This window comes from Macaca mulatta, chromosome 7 (genome assembly GCF_049350105.2).
Source record: "Macaca mulatta isolate MMU2019108-1 chromosome 7, T2T-MMU8v2.0, whole genome shotgun sequence".
NCBI classification, from domain to species: Eukaryota; Metazoa; Chordata; class Mammalia; order Primates; family Cercopithecidae; genus Macaca; species Macaca mulatta.
This window is the reverse complement of record NC_133412.1, coordinates 178,156,447-178,166,916: the sequence shown is the minus strand read 5'-3', so window position 1 is coordinate 178,166,916 and position 10,470 is coordinate 178,156,447. Positions and strand designations below refer to the sequence as shown.

Sequence of the window (10,470 nt, the reverse complement as noted above, 5' to 3'; positions counted from 1 at the left end):
AGTGGAGCTTGGGCCTGTCACAGCAAAGGTCGCTCACAATGAGTTAGTGATTCAGGTGCAGCCAAGGACACCACTGCCCACCCTTGCCTTCAGTCTCCCCACCCCTCCTCTCTGGGCGCCGAACCCTGCCCCAGCCTGGGGGAGAGGGGCTGTTCAAAACCTGGCCTCCCACCCCCTGCACCCATGTCCCCAGTCCCCTCTTCTTCCACTGGGCACACTGATGCTTCCTCTCCCTCAGCATCCTCGCGGGGAAAATGCCACTGTGTGGGTTCCAAGCAGTCAGTGCGGCCTCGGTGGAAAGGCAGAGTCTTCATGCATGAACTTCCCAGTGCCACCCTGGCGGTGACAGTGCCACCCTGGGGGTGACAGCTGGTGTCACTAAGCAGACTACCGCCCCCAGCTTGGGAAGGGGCTGGAGCAGGGCTGAAGGGCTCCGAGGTTTGGCAGAACCTGGAGCCTTCTGAGAAGGGGCTGCACCCAAGGGTGGGACAGTGGGTCTGGGCGTGTCAAGGAGGGAATTTGGGGCACAGCAGATAGCTGTGCAGGTAGGGAAGAGGCAGACTGCAGCAGGAGAAACCAAGAGGGTCACGGGAGGTTTGTTTCCAGATGAGAGAAACTGACAGTTTTAAATGCCCACCAGGAACCACAAAGTCCCATCAGACAAGGGGGTGCTCCCAAGGCCTGGCAGGGGCCACCAGCTCTGAGCCCTTCCTGGGGACACTTGGGGCTCTGGGCTAGCAGATGTCAGACAGAGGCTTGGGGGACTGGGGGACATGCTAGACCACCTCACTAAGGGGGCTTGGACTGACCCTGCAGAGGCGAACGCTAGTGACTCACTGACTTCTCCAGGCCTGGACTATAAATAGCCACCGGCCCGGGTGGGGGCAGGGAGCTGGGGCTTTTCTAAAAACAGCCCTGCCCAGGCCCAACAGCTGGGGCCCCTGCCAGTCACACAGCCCAGCCCGAATTATAACACCCCCACCCCCCAATCCCCACAGTGGGCCTGTCCCCAGGTGGTGGGCAGCACAGGAGCCACTGAGCTTGGGGCCATCCATCTGGGCCCTGCTGTCTCGACGTGTGACCTTGGGCAGGAACGAGGGTGCATGGGCGTGTCCACCTGTGGGTTCACTCTTTGGGGGCCACACCTCCCTGTGGGAACATCGTACACGGTGGCCCAGGACACACAGACACCCACAGCTGCCTGCATACACACCTGCAGCCACGGAGCCTCACCATGCAACGCACACCCAGAGCTCCTGTCCGTTTTGGTTCCTTTGCTGGCTGTAGCCCACTAAACTGACTTCTCACGGAGCAGAGAGGAAAAAGAAAAACTCAGGCTCTGGAGAGGCAGCTCCTCCTCCTGTCACAGGGTCCCCAGTCCCACCTCTCCAGGCAGGCGGGGCGATGGCCTCAGTTGCTGCAGGTCACCCTGTAGGTGACCCCGCCCAATACTCCATAGTCCAGTTTTACTGGCAGATTGTGAGGGGTGGGGAGGGGGAGGCGTTGAGCTATTTAACTTAAAAACAATAGCACAGATGGGAATGAAAAATGGTGCAGCTGCTTTGGGAAACAGTTTGGCAGTTTCTTAAAAAGTTAAACATAAACTTAGCATGTTGCCCAGTTGTTCCTCCACTAGGAAACTACCCCAGAGAAATGAAAACTCGCATCCACACGAGGACTATGCAAGTGTTCACAGCAGCAGGATTCGCAGAAGCCCCAAGCTGGAAGCAACCCAGATGCCCATGGACAGAAAAGCAAACAAAATGTGGTCCATGCATGCAATGGAATGTGCTTCAGCCATGAAATGCAATGACGTCCTCATACAGCCTGCAGTGAGGATGGAGCCTGAAAACAGTCGAAGGAAGCCAGGGGACATGCATGACGAGCGCAGGTGAGTGACTGCCAGGGCTGGGGAGGAGCGCAGGCAAGGGGTCAGACTGATGGGTGCCAGAGGACTCCTTGGGGTGATGGAGAGATTCTCAAAGTGCATCATTGCACAACCTTGATCTGCTGGAAAGCAAATACCACCACAGCACACACATAACCAGCAAGTCTGGTGGTTTGTAAATTACGCCCCTGTAGAGCTGCACCCATCTCACCACTGTTGGGTGCTGTTCATCACGGGGTCTGCCCTCTTCTAGACGTTTCTCACTACTTCCTGAGGGCTTCAGGGACAGCCCCTGACCTGGGGGACTGGGGGCCCCTCAACAGTGAATGCTCACACGGGGCCTGGGGAACTGGGGGCCCTTCAACAGTGAGTGTTCACATGGGGCCTGGGGAACTGGGGGCCCCTCAACAGTGAATGTTCACACGGGGCCTGTCCGGCGCTCACCACATTTGTGGGAGCCCCCATCCACCCACTCCCGCCGCCTCTGAACGCAACAGTCACACACCGGGCTAGGTCTGCTTTTTATTGGCCACACGTCCAGCTGCCAGCCTCAGGGCACACACCTGGCAGGCGGCAGGCTCGGGTAGGCTGCCCTCGCTGGGTGGGCAGTGAGGGGGCAGAGGCTGCTGGGTGTCACCCTGCAGCCCCTCAGGTGGACTGTATTGTCCCCAGGGCCCGCCCATCCTGGGCAGCTGGCACTGGGAGGGGTTTTCTGTTGATGTGATGGCCAAGTTTCAGCTGCAGGGCAGAGGCCTGGCAGTGGCAGCAAATGCAGACCGCTCCCCACTCCAACTTCAGGGGCTGGACATGCTGGGATGGGGGCCAGACCCCACGGGAGGGGACCCTGGCCTGCCATGGCACTGCCTGCCAGCCTACCCCTGCCCAGGGCCCCCAACTCAGCCACCTCCGAGCAGTAAAGACTCGCAAAGCATTGCGTTTTGATTAAACCCTGCTGGGCTGAAGGGCAGGCAGAGCTGTGGTGGACACTGGCAGGACACAGCCCCCCCGACTGGCCCTTGGCAGGCTGCACCGGGTGCATGCGGGTGTGGGCCAGGGTCGCCTTTAGGAAGCAGGTAGGAGGCTGGCGCGTGCAGGCAGTCCAGGAGGGCACTAGGCCTGGCAGGGTACTGGTGCCTGTTGGGGTCCCAGCCACAACACCCAAAGAAGGCTCCGGGAGGGCCCCAGCTGGGTAAGGCACGGACTTTTGGTTTCCGGGGCCCAGTCCCAGCCTGGCCCCCAGAAGAGCCTCTCTTGGCAGAATGGCAGCATGTCCTGTGGCCTGGGCTCTCTCACTTGGCCTTGGGCCTGGGCCTGAGGCCTGTAAGGAGAGAGAAGAAATGACATTATTAGGAGCAGCTTTGCTGGGTACAATACCAGGTGCCCGCTTCTGGGTCCCCAGGTCCCTGAACCCCTCATCAACACTGTCCAGCGGGTTGTGCCAGGCATCTCAGGTCCACTCTGACCCCAGGCTCTTTCTCTGGAGCAGCACAACTTATCTAGGTGGAAGATGCCGGGATGGCCTGGCCAGGCTGGGTTTTGGCAAGGTGTGGCAGCCTGAGCCTGTGTCCTCTCTGCTGAGATGGGGAGTCTCTGTGGCCTGTCTCCCACCCCATGTCTCAGACCCAGGCTGCACTCTGTCGTTACTCATTAATCCCCACTGCCACCACCTGCAGCCCTCCATCGCTTCCACATCGGGCCCCAAGCCCCACATGAGGACCCCAGCAGCCCTTTCTCCAGCGGGCTGCTGAGGGAGCTCAGCCCTGGCCCAACAGCTCCTGCCACCCAGATGGCCCCAGAGATGATCCCACAGGCCTCCTGCCCCCAACACCCTCTTCGCTCTCTGGTCCAGGGGCCCTCGGTGGCCCTTGTCTGAGTGCTACCCCCATTGCCACCACAGTGCCAGGTGGTGCCCCAGCTCCCCAGTGGGACAGCCCAGGCGGGGTTTGAGAACCACTACTCTGAAGAGACAGAGGAAGAAAACAAAAACTGCCCAAAATGATCACTCAGAGGGGGATCTCAGCACCATTCCCCACTCAGGGAACCCAGAGAAATGGCCAAGACCAAGGCCTGGGCAGGGATGGGGGGGGATCAGCAAGTCTGGGGTGAGCTGGGAACAGAGGCTTGTGACAAAGATGGGAAGCGCTCAGGGGCTGTGGGTCAAGGGCCCCCGCTGGTCCCCATCAAATGCACGACAGTGGCAGTGATGGATTACTGCACATTCAAAACTCACGTGATGGAAAAAGGGAGGGGAGAAGGGAACACTCGGAGGAGGGGCAGCAAACACAGAACCGCGCTGCAGCCATTTGTTCCACACGTCACCACAGGTGCTTATTAACTAGAGAGCATGGTGTTCGTGCAGTGGAGGTTCAGAGACCACCCCCGTAGCCGTGGTCAGTGCTGCTGCCACGAACATCCCCACCCAGCTGGGGAGGACATGGCGTCCCTTGGGGTAGAACTCCTGCCCCAAAACTCAACCTGGACCTACTTGGGGGGAGCAATCAGGCAAACCCAAAGTGAAGGTGTCTTCCAGAACGTCAATGTCATACAAGACAAAAAGGGGCAGGAATGTTCTCGAACAAGAGACTGAAGCTATATGACAACCAAACACAGTGTGTGATTCTGGATACAATCTTGTTTGCGAAAACAACAAAGCAACAGCTATTAAAAGAATTATTGGGACAAGTGGCACATCCGCACTGGCACCGAGTGTTAGAAGCACGTGGACAGGAGGCGCCCCTGCATCACGCCCTGCCTGCGGGGGACTGGGGAAGACAGCTATGCTCTCAGGTGTCTATGGGCGAGTTTAGGGGTCCAGTGCCATGATGTTTATAAGAAACTCTCCAATGGCTCAGTTGGAGGGGGGCAATGTAGCAAAATGGTCACAATTTTGGTATTTTTGGCAAATGGTTGTAATTTCGGGGAGAAGGTATTGTTTATTCTGATCTCTATGCAATTTCCTGTGGTGCTGAAGATTTTCTAAATAAAAAGTTGGGGGCTAGACATGGTGGCTCACGCCTGTAATCCCAGCACTTTGGGAGGCCGAGGCGGGTGGATCACCTGATGTCAGGAGTTTGAGACCAGTCTGGCCAACATGCTGAAACCCCGTCTCTGCTAAAGATATAAAAAATTAGCCAGCCGTGGTGGCGCGTGCCTGTGGTCCCAGTTACTCAGGGGGCTGAGGCAGGAGAATCACTTGAACCTGGAAGGTGCAGGGTGCAGTGAGCCGAGATCACATCACTACACTCCAGTCTGGGCAACAGAATGAGACTGTCTTGAAAAAATAAATAAATAAAAATAAATAAAAAATAAAAAGTTGAGGAGAGAAGAGGAGGATTCCTTCCTCCTGCCCTCAGCCGCCTGTGTGGCAGGAGCTGGGGTGGGTGGAGGCTAAGCACGTGCAGAAGGTTTAGGAGGGAACCAGGTGGAGCGTGGAACTGGCACTGGGCATGTCCATCTTTCACTGGACCACTGTCAGACTTGGCCGCCCGCCCCAAGCCTGCATGCTCCACTGTTCCTCACACTCAGGGACAGCAAGTCCAAGTTCCAGCCTCTAAGGGAGATGCCAGCACCTTTCTAAAAAATACATGTGGGTGCTTCACACCAGAGCCACACTCGGAAGATGACCCTGGAAGCAAAAGCTGGACCCCAGGGTGAAGGCCGTGCCCCCACAGTGAGGACAAACTGTCTGGAGAAACTTCTCTGGGCTCACGACCGCTCTTGCCTCTGACGGTCACCAGCAGACCTCACATGTCTTAAGCCTAAGCCCCAGGCCCAGCGGTCAGCATATCTGCGATGCACGGACACTGGGCTCACTCTGAGCAAGGCTGGAGGTGCTGGAAGACGCCACCACCTGGGCTCATAGAGCTCACGAGCGGCCAGGCTGGACCTTCTGGTTCTCTGCTCTAGCTCCTCCTCCACCCAGCGCAGGCTGGTCTGTCTAGCTGGATGCATCAGCCTCTCCAGCCCTGTGGACGGACCTGGCTGACTGACCCTTGGCTGGGGGCCCCCCAGAAGACGCTGTGTGCTGGGGGTAATCTGCAACTCCACAGACCCACCCATGGCCTCGGGGTAGAAGGATACTGTCCAACAGGAGGGGGGCTGCGGTGTGCTTGTCCCTGGCAGCATCTGCCCTTGGGACTGTCCCTGTCTCCTCACAGACTTCCTGGGGACATGCCCAGGAGGCCCCACTCCACTGACACACTCAGAGTGAAGATATCCCTCCACTGACAGACAGAGCAGGAAAGCCACAGGGTTCCTGGAACTGCAGTTAGGGCCAGGACACCAGACAGGAGCAACCTCAGCCTGTCCTGCCAGCCAGGAGGTCCCGCCCACGCCCCGGATCCTGCTCACTAAGGGAGCCCGGCTAGCCCTGCCACCTGCCCTCCCGAGGCCTGCATGCCCGGAGCCAGCGCCGAGGTTGTGTCTTGCCTGCGGAAGGCACCAGGTGAGCAGGTAACCTGCGGAGAGGGAGGGGACAAAGGGAAGGAGCCCACCACCAGGGCTGCAGGAGAGGCGAGGCCACACTGATGCACCACGCGGGCTGGAGAGAAGCCAGGTTAGTGTCCCGGAGGGGTGTGGGCAGCAAGCTCTGTCCCCGCTGCCCTTTAGCTGCTGTTAGCCCCCACGGAGCACCGGCTGCGTACATACCTTACTGGATCACACACAGTTTCTTTGTTTTATTATCATCAGAATCAGGGGGAACCTCTGCTTTCAAATAAAAGAAATGCACTCAACGGCTTATCACACAGGAGCAACCCTGACTCAGAGCGGGTGGGGCTGGGGGGCCCGGGACAGCCATGCCAACACCCTCGGAGGGCTGCCCGGTTCTCTGGCCACTGAGCTGCATGGCAACCACTAGCCTGCGACCTGGTGCCCAGTGTCCGCCCCTTACTCCCTAACGGAGGTGGTGTGAAAGTGGGAATTAGCCGGTTGGAGAAACAGTTGCGTGGGCCACGGCAGCCCAGAAAGCCACCCCCGGTGGATGCGCTGCTGCCTCCTCTCCCGCGCCGCGCCCAAGTCACCTGTCCTGGGTGCTGCTGGAACTTGCAGTGCCCAGCGGGGAAGGGGAGGGACCGGCTGGGTGCCAGCGCCCTAGCATGGGACGGTACCCAGGGCCCCTCCCTGACTTACCTTCCTGGCTCCTGGAGGGACGCTTCTTCCGTCGCTTGCCAGTCCCCTTTGAGGCCCGGCCCCGGGCCCTGGGGAGTGTGCCCGACCCCGAGGAGTCGGTCACTGCATCCTCGGAGAAGGACTTGTCCAGGGATGTGTCCAGCGCGGACTCTGGGGCTGTATCCTCCTCGTCCTCGTCCCCATCCTCACCCGGGCCTGCCGCAGGGGGTCTGGCACCACGGCTGTGGACTGCGTCCTCCAGCCCCTCGCTTGTGCTGTCGGCCTCGGCCTGCAGGACGCCCAGCAAGGACGTGGGATCCTTGGCATCTTGGCTTGAACTTCCAGCTGCAGGGGGCTTGTTGCTGGAAAACTTGAGGGGCTTCAGGGCCTGAGCATCTCCCAGAGTCACTGGCCAGGCCCCCTCCAAGGGTTGGGGGCACTGGGCATCCTCGGTGGTTAGGACGTCGCTGGCATCCTCATACCAGGAAGAACGCCTCTCCAGGGGCGGGGGACCACCCTCCTCCGACTGCTCCAGCGTGGGCTGAGGGCAGGGGGTCACGGCGTCTACAAGGTCCCAGCCCCGGGACTCGCTGGCCATTGTAGCATCAAGGTTGGGCTTAGAGGCGGGACAGTGTGTGCCGCCCACGGGGTCTCCTGCAGAGTTACTGGTGGCCACTGGATGGAGGGACATGCCAGTGAAGGGCAGGCACCCTGCCCCCGAGCCAGCCCAAGCGCAGCCTCCTCCATCCCGCTGTCTACCTGAACGCCCTGCAAAGCCTCCTCCCCAGGAAGCCTCCTCTGATGTCTCAGAGCAGGACCTGGCCTCAGCGTCCTTGGTCGGTCTACACTGTGGCAGGGCGGGGGACACTAGGCCACACCATCCCCAGCACCCTGAGGCAGCCACCCCAGGAATGGGGTCCTCCCACCAGGGCCTTGCCGCCTGCCTTTCCTGCCACCTCTAGCACCCTCAGCCCAGGGGCATCTGTCAGTGGGCCTGGCCTCATGTGTTAGGAGCCCAGCAGGCTGGGCCACTGCTTCAGCACTCGGGGCAGGGCCTGTTGTTACGGTGGAGGAGTTGGAGTGAGTGGAGGGAGGGATGAGGGATGAGAGCTGAGCAGCCACCACCTGCCCCCTCGGCTGTCCCTAGTCTTAGGGGCCTCCAGGGCGGTCCAGGGAGATGAGAGGGCTTTCCAGTGAAGTCAGGAGGGCTTCCTGGAGGCACAGGGTAGGGACAGTGGCAAGGGGACCATGAGGAGGCCGTGGGAGAGGGTCTTACCGGGCTCTGTGGCTCTTGGGGGGTCCATGGAGGCCACCTTGCCGCCCCCGTCGGTGTCCCCGCGGCCCCGGGCCGTCTTCCGCAGCTGGAAGCCCTTCCTGATGTCGGCCAGGAGGGCGTCGATGACACACACCTCCTCCTGCTTCCCGGGCCCCTTCCTGACTGAGGAGTGTGGGACACTCAGAGAGCCGCACGGGGACCCTGGAGCCCACCTAGAGGGCTGGGGGTCGTGGGGAGGCTGGAGCACAGGCAAGGATCCCGGAGCTGCCCCGTCCCCGCCCAGCCGGCCGGCCCAGCCTCACCAGGCTTCCCGTCCTCTCCCCGAGGCCGCCGCGCCTCCTCCTCCGCCAGCTGCTGCTTCCTCCTCTCTGCCTTCGCTGCCTGCTCCTTCCGGTCCTTGTTCTCCTGCACTGGCAGATGTGGCCCCGTCACCCCAGCGTGGCACCCCTCAGGGGCTCCGTGGGCCTGGGCGTCACCCTCCCTGAGCCTCAGCAGCGCAAGGCCCACATGGCTGTGTCCACCCGACGAAGGGTGCCTCTGCCCTTCCTGCTGGAGGAAGGTCAGAGGCCTCAGGACCCCACTCTAGCCGGACAGCCTGTGCCCTGCCAGGCTGCCCCCACCTTCAGGGCGCGGAGGAAGAGGTCCCGGAAGGCCTTCATGGTGCCGAACGTGTCCTCCAGGGACAGCTGCCGGGCGTCCTCACACAGGTAGTCGGCCAGCTCCCGCTGCTTCTGCTCAATGGCCTCAAACAGCTCGTCTAGTGCCCGGAAGGCCGAGATGCTGGCCTGAGGGTAAGGACACGAGATGGTCCTGTGAGAGCCCCACGTGGGCACCACCTAGGGTTAGGCCCTGGGTTGCAGGAGGGTGGTGGCCACAGGGACAGGCCCTGAGGACAGTGGTCTCTGAGAAGGAGCAGGGGCCTGTACCCTGACTGTGCACACCTGGGGAACCTCGGTCCCCAGGATCCACCCTGGAGCCAGGAGACAGCACAGCCACTCGCCCGGCTCGCTTGATCAGGGCAGCCTCTCCTGCCAGCCCCAGGCCCAGGTGCCCACTTGCCTGGAGGCGCTCAGTGTACTGCTCCTGGACCTCGGCCACCGAGGCAGACACCTTCCGCTCAGTCTCCAGAAGCTTCTTCAGGTTGGAGCTGGCCTCTGAGCGGATGATCTCCAGGTTGATCCTGAAAGGTGAGGAGGGCCAGGCAGAGACAGCAACAGCTGACGTCAGCCTTGCTGGGACAGGGGAGCCCCTCCCCTGCACACACCCTGGTGCCCCACTGTGCACACTGCAGGCTGCACTCTGAGGCCCTACGTGCAGTGTTGGGGTTGAGTGCCTGTTCCAGCCGGCCCTCAGCCCCCTGTGGGCATCTGAGCGGGGACCCTAATGGTCAGCCTGTCCTACTTGCCTAGCTCTCCCCAAGGCTGAGCAGCTCCTGGGCCAGAGAACCTTCCAGGGCAGGTGGAGCCCGGGAAGGACCCTGTGCTAGGGGCCCGGACTGTGTAGTGCGGTGGCCCAGGCTGCCCTCCTGCCTGGGTTGTGTGACCCAGGAGGTGACACTGCTTTCCTGGGCCTCTTTTTCCTCATCTATACGATGAGGGAGGCCCGAGCCTGCTCGCGGCTGTGGTGAAGGTTCAACTTGTGAAGGGGCTGTACTAGACCTGCCCCTGGTGTGACCCTGACCTGGCCAGCCCTTGCCCCCTCTAGGCCTGTTTCCTCGCTGAAGTCAGAAGGGGATAGGCCATGGCAGACACGGTCCTGTCCCAGAAGGAAAGCGTTCTATTGGGCAGGGCTCCTAAGGGCGCCGGGGCTGTGCTGCCGCTGTGAGACTCAGTCCTGGCGGGCAGCCACCTCACTGGCTGGGACGGAAGTCAGGCCCCCGCCTGGCTGAGGGGTGTGGGCTGGCAGGCGCTGCCTACCCTGCCGCTTGTGACGGCTGCTCCAGGTCCTGGGGCAGCTGCAGGAGGTCCGGATGGCTCTTTTCCGCTTCCTGCAATGGGACACGTCCAGTGAGATCCACCGTGGCCACACGCTCCGCCTGGGGACGCCCCTGTTCCCACCCCCCCAGCTCTAACCCTTAGCAATTAAGGTCCAGAAAACCCCCGGCACTCCAGACCCTCAAATCTTTCCCTTGGGCCTGGCGATGACTTTGTGATGTTTCTGCTTTTCCTAGGGACTGTCCCCCCAGACCAGGGGTAGG

At 61.1% G+C, this 10,470-nt stretch overlaps 2 protein-coding genes across 16 annotated transcripts in view; both read right to left on the bottom strand.

The window, feature by feature from the left end:
• Window positions 1-2,397: 2,397 nt before the first annotated feature.
• On the bottom strand, window positions 2,398-2,927 carry LOC114679660 (uncharacterized). The gene has a single exon (XM_028851940.2). It carries the CDS (start codon window positions 2,925-2,927, stop codon window positions 2,439-2,441), a length of 489 nt encoding a protein of 162 aa, XP_028707773.2. The 3' UTR covers window positions 2,398-2,438.
• The window catches only part of INF2 (inverted formin 2), a 31,078-nt gene continuing 23,005 nt past the window's right edge, over window positions 2,398-10,470 (bottom strand). For 8 of the 15 annotated variants that reach the window (XM_077942030.1, XM_077942026.1, XM_015144594.3 and 5 more), the window contains 7 exons: window positions 10,190-10,260; window positions 9,333-9,453; window positions 8,894-9,058; window positions 8,576-8,678; window positions 8,274-8,435; window positions 7,019-7,672; window positions 2,398-3,206 (listed from right to left, as the gene is read on the bottom strand). In XM_077942030.1, the coding sequence (XP_077798156.1) occupies window positions 3,178-3,206; window positions 7,019-7,672; window positions 8,274-8,435; window positions 8,576-8,678; window positions 8,894-9,058; window positions 9,333-9,453; window positions 10,190-10,260 (1,305 nt within the window). In that variant the 3' untranslated portion in view covers window positions 2,398-3,177. Of the gene's footprint in view, window positions 3,207-6,535; window positions 6,593-7,018; window positions 7,709-8,219; window positions 8,436-8,575; window positions 8,679-8,893; window positions 9,059-9,332; window positions 9,454-10,189; window positions 10,261-10,470 lie in introns of all 15 variants that reach the window. The other 7 variants (XM_077942029.1, XM_077942028.1, XM_077942031.1 and 4 more) reach the window with 2 other exon arrangements.

Coding starts and splice junctions, on each gene's coding strand:
- LOC114679660 (XM_028851940.2), bottom strand. CDS start 2,927: ATGCACCCGGTGCAGCCTGCCAAGGGCCAGTCGGGGGGGCTGTGTCCT.